The 14,011-nt window shown below is 33.7% G+C and overlaps 2 protein-coding genes across 11 annotated transcripts in view; one reads left to right on the top strand and one right to left on the bottom strand.

Annotated features, from left to right (window-relative positions):
• Fife (regulating synaptic membrane exocytosis protein fife) overlaps window positions 1–14,011 on the top strand; it is a 150,420-nt gene that overhangs the window by 57,509 nt on the left and 78,900 nt on the right. For 8 of the 9 annotated variants that reach the window (XR_012047184.1, XR_012047185.1, XM_072897571.1 and 5 more), the window contains 5 exons: window positions 2,672–2,750; window positions 4,952–5,111; window positions 7,429–7,680; window positions 12,315–12,477; window positions 13,073–13,381. Coding sequence is in view for 7 of the 9 variants with exons in the window: in XM_072897571.1 (XP_072753672.1) it covers window positions 2,672–2,750; window positions 4,952–5,111; window positions 7,429–7,680; window positions 12,315–12,477; window positions 13,073–13,381 (963 nt within the window). In the remaining 2 variants the exon portion in view is untranslated. The remainder of the gene's footprint in view (window positions 1–2,671; window positions 2,751–4,951; window positions 5,112–7,428; window positions 7,681–12,314; window positions 12,478–13,072; window positions 13,382–14,011) is intronic. The other variant, XM_072897570.1, reaches the window with a different exon arrangement.
• The window catches only part of LOC140668513 (cytochrome c oxidase assembly factor 3, mitochondrial-like), a 136,976-nt gene that overhangs the window by 72,814 nt on the left and 50,151 nt on the right, over window positions 1–14,011 (bottom strand). The gene's annotated exons all lie outside the window — the stretch shown is intronic.

The raw sequence follows: 14,011 nt of genomic DNA, 5'->3' as shown, positions 1-14,011 counted from the left end.
TAATCGTCAATTATTTATATCTTATTGTTAGCTAAGATTCTTGGATTTAGTATAAAATAAGAATAGATTTTTATGGCGACAATTCTTTTTTAATAATTTTTCGATCAATTAGATAATTTTTGTGTTCAAGTAATCAAGTGTTACAACTAATCAGAATTCTCACATAATCAGGTGAATATCAATGATAACGAAATAACTATTATAAAGAAATTCTAACATTTTGCACGTTAAAGATTTTTTCTTCTGTTTGCTGCCTAAGCCAGTAATCCGCTTTTTTAACGTTGACAGAAATACAAACGTGATTTCTATCCGTGACTCTAAAAAAACATTATAACAAAATGTCAGCGCAAGAAAAGTTAATTTCGTTAATAAAACTGAGTCACCATGTTGACATTCGTGTTTGTTACAAAATAGTCTTTGTAATATCAAGCTAATTTAATTATAAAGATGTTCATATTAAAAGTTAAATATCAAACAAATTTATTATTTAAATATTCAATTGAAAATTAAATATGAATTATTTCGCTAATTAAGTTTTCAAAGAGTATTTATATGAGTATAAATGTGACAAAATCGTATAACAAAATCGTTATTTATGATTAATCTCAAGAGGATTTTATTTGAAAATTTTATTAAAAATTTAACTCTCAATATATTTAATATTGAAAAATTACTGAATATACGAGTATTATTACATATATACATGAAATTTCTACTTATAAAAAATCAATCTCGAATTTTTCAGAGAATGTGTAATTAAATTTTAAATGTTTACAAATAATTAACTAATTTAAGAATAATTAAATTTCTAACGTTTATAAATAATGATATTGAAACGTTACGTCTACCAATCTAATTTATATTTTCAATATTATAATACGCCGTTAAAATAAAAAAAAAAACACAAAGCGTGTGTATATTTTATTTATTTTAATATAAAATATATATAAATAATTATTTTAATTATTTTGATAAATATTAAATCTATTAGTGATACAGTATTAATATATCAAAAAAAAGAAGTACGAGTTCTATTCTCTCTACGAGCGGAATTAACCGTTTAACGCTCGCGAAGCGGCACTTTATGTACCGCACATTTTCCAGACCGAATCATAATTCACGTAAGATTCGATCTGACGGTTAATTTCCGCGGTGAGAAAGGTGATATGCGGCGGATCACGGGCATCTGGTCGGTTTTTCTACAAGTTTAATTGGATCCACGGGCGATTTAACCCAGGCCACATGCGTTCGCGCGCACGTGATCTTATGCGATTTGATTTTGATTTTTCCAGATTTTGCATTGCCGCGGGCGTAGAAAAATTCTCTCTTCGTTTTTATTTTCTAGGAAATTTGCATAAATTTATCTTGTAAAAAAAAAGTGACGTTGGGCACCGCTTTAGCGAGTAATTAATCGCGTTAATTACAAAGCACCTCTTTTTTATCTTCGTATTACATCGTTATCTATAGTTTTTGGAATAGAATAACTTTTCTCAAGTTTTTCAAATCTCATGCAAACTTTTCGATATAAAAGATACATGTACTTCAATAACTCAACTTCTAAAGTTAATAGAAATTATCTTATTGAGACAGTTTCGTTATAATCTCATAATGTATTTAGTTCTGGAACTTCGTCCTCTATCTATGTATAATAAATCAAATGCAAATAAATCAAATTTGGAGAAACAAAGCTAATATTATGTAAATACAAAAACTCGTTGTAAATGCTCGAATAAACTTTCTTTAAGTTTTATATGTATATAAAATAAATCTTTAAAAATATGAATTTTTAAAAAATTCCTTAAATAGAGAGAAAAATTTCACAAAAAAAAAAAACAAAAAAAACGCAGAAAAATTCATTTCTTTCTTTTAACCCACAGTACAGTAATCTTTTTCATTCTGTTAATTCATGCCGCAACGTTGCTCGTGACGCAAAAAAAAAAAAAAAAAAAAAAATCATGGATCATCTGGTTACTCGCGAGAGTATTTGGGTTAATTGAGGAGCTGCAGAGAAGTACTCTGCTCGGTGATACAATGCAGTATCACTAATACCGAGAAACGCTTTTTGCGTTTCTGGCAAGAACATCTTTGAGCAAGCATTTCCATAGTACCATTAACTAATTTAAACGACGATGTGAACACTAAGAAATGAATGCAACAGTGGGTTTCACTACAATGTGAATAAAATTAAGCAGCAATCCGATTACAATTCCTGTCTCGTTTCTTGCGGAACTGCTTCTTTTTTTTGTTAGGGAACGGACGAAGTTTCGGCAGGATATATCGAAAATTCATTCCTGTCGAGGATAACAGTCGACCCTTAAAATCGCAACCCCGTTTTCCCAACGGGGATTCGCGATAACGCCGCCGTTCGATTAGGGAAGCCTTCGGCAAATCGCGCGAGATAAAATCGCCGTGTGGCTCTTCCCTAACTAGAAGAAAGAAAGAGTAGAATGCCTAACGAGCACTCTCAATGGAGATATCCTTAAAGATCTAAATGGAACTTTAAAGATTCTGTAGAAACGGACAGGAGGACGGAAAAACGATCGATTCACCAATTGCGGGGGATCTTAAAGGATACATGAGTCTTGTAAGCCTAGCCCGCGGATAGGACTCTGTCGCAGTTACTTCGTGAAGTATAACAGTATAAAGGAGATCCCACTTTCTCTCTTTTCAGTCGCGAAGCCGGCCAAGGTCACCCCAGTGGAGGATATTCAGCCCAAAGAGGAATCCTCCACGATTGAATCTCTAAAATCGTAAGTTTCTGCCAAAATCCTGTATAAAATGCTCAAATGTTTGTTTTACTGTTATATGGAGTGAAAAACATTTCGAAGATGTGTTATACTCATAAGAATTATCTTCTTCATTAAAGTAGTATTTATATTAGTATTCTTTCTGTTAAAAAGACTTGCATATTTCCTATTTTATTGTAATATATTGTATATCACGAGTATATTATTATTAATTAAATTATTAATACTAAAATATATAATATCAAAATATTGTATTATTATGTGTTTTTCGGAAAGAGAAACATAAATTTATACGCAATTTTCTGATTTATTGCAATTGTATTAATATAAAATTAATATATCTTCGTTTTCTGTTTAATTTCAAGTTGATTAATTTTTCGAATAAATACATTATATTAGCAATAATATTATTATATCGCTAAACATGTATTATCAACTTTTTGATTTTATTATAATTAATTATCAACAATTCAAAATACATGATTAAATAATCGAATAAAAAAAAATTAATGAAAGAGAAATAAATAATAGAATAGACAAATAAATAGAAACGCAGCCTTCCTTCTCTATTACAGGTTTTATCTTGTAAATAAATTTGTACTTCTCATTAAAAGTATTGTATTTAAAGTATCACGTAACCGAATTTAATAGCTTTTGTATTGGAGTATATTTATTGCTAAAGTCGATAAAAAATATAAAAATAGTAACTTGATTGCGAGTACAAACTAGCAAATAATGAGAACGTCCGTTTCCGAAAAAAACGTTCTAAACAGTGTAACAATAAAAACCCGGTATTGTGTTTTTTCGCGTGGAAGTTGTGCTTCCCCAAGGGAATCCTGCCAAACTGTACTCTATTTCCATTCAAATTGGTATATTTGAAAGCAATTAATCTTTGACAAAAATCATTTGCAATAGCACGAAAATGTTGATTTTAAACTAAAAATTCTCTCTAAAAATAAAAAAATAAAAAAAAATAAATTTTGTGCAAATCAGTAAAGTAAGTGCACATAGACTCTAAGACTATATTTTTAAATAATAAATATTGTATAAAATATTTATATAATGAAAAAATATAAATTTTGTAACTTTAAAAAATATTTTAATTTTGAATTCATTCAATATTGGAGATCTATATTATATTAGATATTATGTTAACATCTCAGTAATGGCTACACAGTAACCATGTGATACATTAATATCTTGTCGTATAACTGACAGAGAGCATTCTTTAATAAATGTTCGTACGGCGGAGCGTTTAATTCATTATTCATTTCATCAGATATACATACATATAGTATGCAATTTATTTGAAAACGTTTTGCTGGATTGATAATAATCCATCATGATTACTCCGCGAACCACGTTATTATCTCATGCGAGTGAAGACTTATTCATTGGAAAACATGTGCGCAAAACATATCATAAAGTAGCAAACGTTATTTGTGTGGAAAACGATCCCTAAAGTTCACTGTCAGTTTAAACAGACACGACAGCTATTTTTACTGTTTGTCAAGCTCCCGCCGAGTGATATTTAATACGACATGTCCATTAAGGACTACGATTCGTCGTCGGTCAGCTGAGTAACCCGCGCTTGTAATAACGATTGTGTTCTTCTGCGAACAAACATGATTACGTTGCGTCGAAATAATTGTTAAAATTGTTTTCACGATCGTAGAAAATATGCAACAAAAAATAATTGAAAAATAAATAAAATGCGCGTGTTATACAGAAAAAAAATTAATATAATCTCTCTTTCGCGATATATTTCTGATTTTTTGCAATACAGTAGCATTTTGTAAAAATCGACGATCAATCTTATTTTTACATAATTTATTAATATTACAATGACTCAACGATAGATATTTTTATACAAACTTTCGGTACTTTTTTTATATATATCTGTCATAAAAATAATGAGATATAATTCTTTCTCTCTTCATTCTTCTAAAATAAAAATATTTAATAAAAGTATGTGCTTTACCTACATTATAAAAATTATAAATTATTAATTACAGATTGTAGTTAATTTAAATACTTATATAACTTTTATATTTATATATTTATACATGTACATACTTATATATTTGGTTTGATGACACAATATGACAACGGCAATAGCGTTGCTAACGGAGTATGTGTTTAGAAAAATCATAATAAAAACGGCGAATAAAAAAGCTTTAACAAAACTAATCCGGATGTTCCAGGAAGTCGGAAACGAGCGGCAAAACAAGTAGCGGAGATGATTGCAGGGTATGCCGGAAGTCGTTTGGTCCCGAAGAAGTCTCGCGAACTTGTTGCGAGTGTCAACACAAGGTCTGCGAGGACTGCGCCTCGTATTCGACGACAACGAATTCTGACGATCCAGTGAGTTTGCGCGCCTCCATTTCTAATTAACCTGCTTGTTCATTGTTTTCTGTTGGTAAATATTGCCGTAAAGTGAGATTGGATGGCGTTTGGACGCAAATTGATTGCTGGATTAAACGGACGAAAAATACAAAGGAACGACGCACGGTTGAATCAAATGTGAAAATTTAATTTCGAAAATGACATTATAATTAATCACGAGATTTCACCGCTATTTAATATCTATTTTTTTCATTTAATATATGCCTCATTATATTATACTTATTAATAAGAATAATAAATTTTTATTTTAACATGTGTCATTATTCATATATCGGAAGAGTACGTCAATCTTCTGCCACGCGATTATATTTCATGTAATTACAAAACCATGACAAACGTATCTCTCTACGTACCGAATGAATTAAAAAAACGAAATATTATAAAAACAGCAAATATTTTCTAGTGTGATTCGACTTTTATAAAAAAGTTTCCATATAAACGTATTAGAAACGAAAATCTCATTACTTGCGTATTCATCGAAGGGTGAACGCGAAAGAGAAAGTTAATTGTCAGCCGATAGTGACAAGAAAAGCCGAAGACTCACGGTGATACGAAGTAAACGGAAGTTTCCTAATACCGGGCCTAACATTACCTCATGTAAATCACGTCCACCTTCATTGCTTGCTAATTTCCACTCCCGCCGTCTTTCTCGTTGGATTTTATTGTTATTTCAAGGAGGTATTTTCGCGCTCGATGGACCGATTTTTAGAGCGAAAAATCTTGCATTTAAAATGAAAACACCTCAAGTGAGGAATTTATTTTCTGTCTACTGTTTCAATAAATCATCATTAGCAACCGTAGAAAATTATCGTACCGTAAAATTATTGGCAAAAAAATAAAAGATTCCCATTCTTCAACTATTTAAGGATTTTTTTTTAAACCATTGAAAGAGAATTAAGGTCCTCTATCATTTCGCATCAATAATTAAATTTACAAATGCCAACAAGAGAGGAACAAAAAGAATTTAAAATGGGCAGTTAAAGTATCAGAAAGGCGCGAAAATCTAATGAAAAAATTTATTTCTGTTTCGCACGATTTCATTTAACCGCGCCGAAGATTAATCGAGGCCCGTGATTATTTGTCCCCTTTTGCTCGCCGAGTGAATGCACGTGTTGATCGCGCATTAATTCTAATTACGCGTGTAATTGATAAATTCGATAAATGCGCGCAACCGATCGCACGATATTTAATCTTGCGTTTATTACAACGGATTATAATGTTTGGTATGCCCTATGGCATGACATTCCTGCGGGCAACCCAAATTTGCTGGAATATGCGTAATCATTCCAAGAGTCTATTCATCCCGTGTCTCTATTCATTCCTAATACATGTGATATATCAACACTCTCACCTAAATTCGTTGAAATATATATGCGTTCTTCTATATTTGATGAAACATGAACGTTGCGCGCGCTATAGAATTGCGAGAAAAGTCGTCGTATATGAATATGATGGAAATGTGTGCACAAGTTCCAAGAGATTTGCATTCGTCCTTGCATTCACTATTTTTCATAAAATAGTGCTCCCAGCACGGGGGAAAAGAGAATAACTTTGCTTTTATGAACCGTACGTGAATTTCACTATTATAAATACGTATTATAGAAAAAGCAGGTCGTAAATCTGATTATGCAAACACTGCAAGTTTACACGGTATTTGAAAAGAGAGAGGACAGCGACATTTACAGTAAAAAATTTCAATCATGTTTCTCGTAATTTTCCCTCGTATTGTTGTTTATCAAAGTAAAATGAATAAATTTAGAAATTTAGAAATGTTTATATATACGCGCGTGTGTTCTCTAGATTTCTAACAAAATATTTTTTCTGCGAAAGTTGCATTTAAATAGTTTTCTTTAACAATATCGATTAATCTAAATAAAATATTTATGTTTCATATCGCCCATTATTTTTTTCACATTCGTGCTTTAATTTGCAGTTTCGTCATTCGGCTTGTAATTAAAAAAAATTGCTATTAAATCCGTTTGTATATATGCGTGTCTTAAATTTATATTGATAAATAACAAAGTCAATTAAACTGACAGTTCCGTCTGTATAGAATAACTTTGCTTTTATGAATTGTGCATGAATTTTACTATTATAAATATTGTATTTATATGTATTGTTTACTATTATAAATATGTATTATCTATTGAAATCAAATGTACGTAAAGCAAAGAATAATTTCATGTTAGCATCAAACGCAAGCTTTTTGTCAGTAATAAATGTCTACATGTATGCGTATCGGTGAGTAAAATTGCTTTTTCGAAAAATGTTATAGTCTTCCTGGCGATGTAGCGTTTGCCGTCGAAAGATCGCCTCGAGGGACCAGCCGATAGTGACACAGGAATCCACGGATTCGCTGCTGGATGTGCCGGTCCTGGAGGCTCTCCAGAGGAGGCACAGCGACGCTCGGCTTGGACCTACCGGAAGTCAAATAGGCTCACTTGGAACGGGATTAGCTCCACCGCGAAGCCCGGAAATTCGAAGGCATTCCGACGTTTCACCGGCCAGTCTTAAGGAACTAGAGAAGGTAAGCGAAAACTTGCTTCACTTGGTGAAATCTCTGCTTTTCAAACTTGAACGATTAAATGAGAATTGGATGACGCAAGTAGCATAACTATTTTAGAGTAACCTTGATCTTTCTAATCATTTTATCTAACAATACGAGAAAATATGTACATTGCTCTGATGACACACAGTTTCGATATATTTATTAGATAATATACATAAAAAACGTTTAAATAAATGAAATCTCCCGGCGATGGAACGATTACATTGTAGACTTTAATTCAAAATTTAATTATTTTATTAATCTGTTTAAATTTTAATAATCTATATATTTAATAAATTTGATTTTATTAATCTAAATGAGGTTTTTTTCTCATTTCGAGAAATTAATCTGTTTGATACGAACTTACTTTTTGCGACGAAAAGTTGAAAAATTTGGTAAAATTAAGAGGAGAGCCACGCTTTATATGCGCATCATGTCGTTTGACTGGCTTTCTGTGTTACTCACGATTTGCCATCGCACGAGATTCCCTTTTCCCAACGAGATACATAACTCAGCATCCCTATACGCGAAAACGTCCGTGTAATCATGATTGAAATTAGAGAGTTGCTAAAATACCACTGCGAAACGAGTCACTGTGTAACATGCTTTGAGTGTCTGCTTAAACGCTTTCTAAACCACACTTTGCTATTAATCTCAAATACATACTAATATTATTCATTGAGATTCTTGCACGCCACTGCATTATGCAACAAAGTGCAGGATACCCAATAAAGGATATCTCGAATTATTTAATTCCAACTGTGACGTTCGACTCGATTTCTATAGAGAATAACTCTTTCTCAATTTTGCTTTTCTTCAGATTTTCAAAACATCATTGATTACGCAATAGCTCGAACTTCATTATAATATTTCAATCTCGATTTAAAAAAAAAAAAAAATAAAAAAATATACTTAACAAAGGAAAAAATAAATATTATACTATTTTGATAAATGTTAAAAAATTTGTAAGAATATTTTTCCTATAAAATATATGGAATATATAGTTGCTCTAAAATTGCATAACAAACGCAAAATTTATTTTTAGCATATCTTTTATGCTAAGATATATCGTAATTTGCGAATCATAAATTATTCAGACGATCAAATTGACGATCGTTCTCATCATGTGCGACTTTAACGAGGCGCGCTCGCTTCCGTCGATGTCAGACTCAATGCTGAGTTCGACTACTCTCGACGAGATCTCATTGCGCGCAGATCCCGCAGTGCACTTGTCCCGCAAACTGAGTGCCCGCAAACATGCACGCGTCGGGAACGAATACACGTGTGTGCAACCAGACTTCTCGTGACCCGATATTATCGGGCATGTAATTACGGTGTGGTGATAGTAAATACGAATGTCATGAAACTCGGATGGAAATGCATCGTAATAAATATGCGTTTTACTTCCTTAAAATGACAGCCTGAAAAACCATTATTATTTTGTCTTTAAATTTGTATAATAAAAAAAAAAAAAAAAAAAAAAAATGATCGCGATTATATAAATACATATTATATAAAGCTGTAGAAAATTGTAAACATAAAATAACGCTGTCAATTTCTATACATTTTGTTTAACAAAATTTCTGGTATATCTTATGTTACGTTACGTGTTTCCTATATTTCGCGTTCCGCTTGATGTGACATTTACATAAGTTGCTATCCTTGAATTTATCGGAACTTCAGTTATTGACTGTCATGCAGCTCTAAGGCTGAAACTTACGTTGTTGCGAACCGACAACTTCGTGGTATACCGGTAAAATTTATCGACAACCGTTTTTATCACTTGGCAGAATAATCGGATCCGCGCTTGCGCAGACGGAAATGAAAGAAAATTGAGTAAAATTGAAACGAGGGCGTGCTTCTGCACATCGGCAGGAAATAAGATCATAAAAATGACAAGGTTGAAAAATTTTACGAGATATATCAAATGAAATTGCTCATTACGCGGAAAAATTAAAAGTTTGTAGCTATTATAAAAGATCGCGATTCTTGCGCGTTTACAATAAAATCCATGTTTCAATTTTTTTTTGCATATTTTGGCTTTCATTTTTTTGTTTAATAAATTTATCCATTGTAATATACAATATTTTCGAAATTCAATAGAGAAACAACACGTAGGGTTTTTTTCTCTTCTTTTTTTTGTAACTGGTTGTTATATTTTTAAAATAATTCTTTCTCGGCAGTAAAACAAACTGAGAAATATTTTCACTAATAATCAATCTGTATTATCTTTCCACCTCCAATTTATTCGAAATGTTAACTAGTTTATTAAATTTTTTATGCAATGCCTACGAAATAACGTTTAATTTCTTTCGACAAGCAACGTGTAATATTTCCAGTGCCGTTCATTCGAAAACAAATTTGACGTTCGATACGAAATGACAGATTCGAGATCGTAACTCGGCTTTGTCAGAAATGTCGTAACGTCATGAAATACATCCTATGAGTATTTACGCTTGCGTAGGCGTATGCAAACCCGAGAGGTGATGTCTCGTATTTACGATGGAACGAACGCTAATATTGAAGTTTATTACTCGCTCTCACACGCATCAGCCTGCTGCGATACGCCTCATTTACTGAGGTGTGCGAACGAGGTGGTGCGTTTATCTTCCTCGCGATAATTGTCGTTGATGCTTTTTCCATTTCGAGATTCAATCCACTTCGATGCTATTCGCACGGTTGCCTCGCCGGTTTTCTCGCGTGCTAAAGCGGCCGCATGATGGATGTATGAGAATAATTGCAGTGTCGCGTCGGTGAAATTGCGGGAATGTAATCGCGACATTCAAGGGATGACGCAAAAATAATTACCAAAAGTACAAAGAAACGCCAAAATTATTTTGAAATTAAAATCCGGATCCAGAATTTAATCTAATTATTGTGCAAATTCTAAATGTCATTTATATGTTTGCGTTTATAATTTCGATATTCATTTTCGATCGAAAAGAGATTTTACCCTTTTATGATAAATCTATTGATTATTATTTATAAATTATTTTATCTTAAATTCATATATCATTGCTACAATTTAATTAATATTTTAAAATAATTTAAAAATATTCTTTACGTAAATGCTAATGTGCCTCGGAGATAAAACTTTTTTACGTTTAATAACTTCGACCTAGTTACTGTAGGATTTTTCAATATTCAACGACTATAAACACGAACGCATCCACGTTTTAAAATTGCATTTGGCATTTGCATTTACGCCTTCAAGATGCCCTATATAATGGCACTAGTTTTCCGAGCTACCTACATGCGCTTAGACATACTTGTTAGCCTACGCCTATTGGGTAATTTACCACTGACTGAGCATCCTAAGTGATGCATAGTATCCGATGCATCTCGCGCACGTCTCACGCTTCGAAAGTATTCGATATATGGTACATACATATGTGGCATGCGTGTTACATCACATCGTACACGACGACCCAGTTTACACGTTGTCGAATGGCCGTATTGTAACGTGATTTTCGTCCACGAAAGATTATCGCGATGGAGAGGAGCCAGCATCTTTTTATCGTCGTGTTAAAATAATATTTTCCCGTCGCACGCTCGCGCATTGCATCACCGCGTGAATATTTATGCGCGTGACAGATGCTCGTAAGAGCGAGATCGAGCCGCTGACATATCCACCCGGTAGGTAGTAAATAACACGAGGACTAGTACGCGAGGAAGACGTGCCTCTCGTCTGTGACCCCTCCTACGGATCTCGAACCTTAATGGACCTCTTAATGCTTAAACACTCTCGAACTTAGTCGCTGGCGAGCGTACGCGTTCTCATCTCGTCCCTCCCGCTTTAATTGTTGCCGACTTGTAATTACGCCACGCGACAGAATGACGTGACGAAACCCGGATGAAGTTAATTTTCGGACGTGGCTATTTCATTATTATTGCAACTCTCTCTCTCTCTCTCTCGTTGTTTCCTCCTCTTGTTACCCGCAAGCGTTGTGGAGGGGACACTATTAATTTTCAAAGAGAGCAGTTTACCAGCTTCGGAATTGTCGAGCGAAAAGGCTTTGTTGCAGTTTGCAGATGGCACGAGGTTTATTTTAGCTTCGTACAATCGATCCACGTCACGATAAAGTATGCCATACAATCGCTTGTTTCATTTGTAGAGATAATCTGTCGTCACAAATAATACACGATTCTAAAGACAATTAGAAACTTGAACATCGAGCAATTTCGTCTTTAATTTTATCATTCAGCACTTTTTCAATCTTCTCGGATAACTTGTCGATAACATTGATAAAACGAATCTTGATTTAATTTCAAATAAAGTAAAAACAGATTGATTTATAGATAGAGCAAAGTGAAGCTTTTCAGCTTTCATAAATAGTATTTAGTAACTCGTTGCGTATCGACGACTCTTTTAACACAGTCCGCGAAGCTTCATTCAATCATCTGAACAATCATAAAATTCTAGAGCTAATGTTTGTGCATTGATCTAAACCCGTCAGCTTCTAGGTGTCGATTTGTGCTACTTAATCTTGTACTTGCATTCCTCGCCCGCCTTCCCTTGCCGTGTTGTTGGGGACGCTGTGACTCTCTCCCTGCCCTACATGTGGTAACGTTTCCCGCATCAAGCCCTAATCTCTGGTGTCGTAATGTTGTAGTTTCGAAAGGTTGCAGGGGAGCGCCAGAGGGAGGAGCTCAGATGGGAGCGTGACCTGGACCGGAAGAGCAAGTCGAGGGGTGGCTCGCCGGATCGCCATCAGGCCTCCGACAGAGGGAGAGCGACCAGCCCTCAGAGGGTCGTCGTGCCAGCTCAGACAGGCGGTAAGAATTTCTTATCGTTTTACTCGTTCATATGAGATATCTGTTACTTCTCCACATACCGCAACACAGATGTCACATTTCGCACAATGACCGTGTATTGAGAACATAATAAAAAAAAAAATCTCTGTAGAGAAACAATTTAACTTTGCTTTCTTAAAATAGAGAAAAATAAAATTTATATTTGACGTAGGATATTATTATAATAATATATAATAATGTATTATTAAATCTTTGACTTGCCGTTTTTTAATTTGACAATTTTTGACAGATTAAGAATTTAATAACAAATTATTTTTACGGGCATGACTTTAAAATTAAACCTTTAGTCGTTTATAGCGCTTGAAAAGTAATTAATACAAACTAATTTGAAGCTTGTAATGATAGCCGGAGTTATAAAAAATGTATTGATAAATAATAAAAAAAATGACTAAATATTTTTGCAATCTCAATTATCATTTTCCGTTCTTTACCGAAAATAAATCTTCATTCGTTCTAGCATATTCAAGTAAAAGATATGATTCAAAGTTGAAATAAATTAAAAAATGTTTGTTTTAATTGCTTGCATATATAACATTTGTTAATTTTATCGATAAAGCAATGGAGCAGGAAGGGGTCGATCTGGACGACGAGGAAGAACGTCGGCGACGCGCTCGTCGCGGAGGAGGTACGGTTCGCCGTAAATCTCGAGTGACCAGACAAAGATCGTACGACGACGAAATTAAGACGGCGGCCGCGATGGCTGGCGGTGGCGCGCAACCGACGCATCCTGACACTGGCCTAGGACTTCCGGTCCAGTTGCCGAGACGAGCGTCTGCCTATGACGTTTACGCCGCGCCCGGAAGCAGCGGCCTCAACGCGATGGCCATTGCCGCTGCCCAGCAAAGAGCCTCCATCTCGGCACAGGGTGCGTTAAAAAATATTTATTGCCACAGATAAAAAAATTATTCTCTCTCGGCTCGCTCGTATTAATAATTAATTTAATCTGACAATGTATCATTCTTTCAATTTCTTTTCTCAATTATATTTAAATATTAATAATTATGCGCGATGTATTCCAGCAAAAAGTACGAAAAGGACTAAAATGAAATTAATAAAAAAATTAAAAAGAATAAAATAAAATATAAAAACAATTATCGTCATGTTTCTTGATAAAATAGTTTTATATAAAATATATACATACATATGTGCACGGAGTAAACGTGTAAATTTAATTACAATACGAGCGAATATGATGATTTCCGTGTTTTCTGGAAAAGAATATCGTATTTAATAATTCATCTGTATGTAAAACACAATGCGCGTGCTGAAATTAATATTTTCCCGTTTATCTCTTATTTTAATTTTATGCTTGAAATATCGGATAACTCATGAGCTATATTATTTTGCATAATAATAGTTTGCATAGCTCATCCGTCAAAAAGTTACTTTGAAACATCGGATAGTTTATCAATAGCTGTTTACTGTATCCCGTACGCGTACGCATAATTTCTCTTGCTAAGGCGTTATCTTCTCTGACCTCTCAGGCTATTGCCGA

Source organism: Anoplolepis gracilipes, chromosome 8 (genome assembly GCF_047496725.1).
Source record: "Anoplolepis gracilipes chromosome 8, ASM4749672v1, whole genome shotgun sequence".
NCBI classification, from domain to species: Eukaryota; Metazoa; Arthropoda; class Insecta; order Hymenoptera; family Formicidae; genus Anoplolepis; species Anoplolepis gracilipes.
This window is presented reverse-complemented; position numbering and strand designations above follow the sequence as displayed.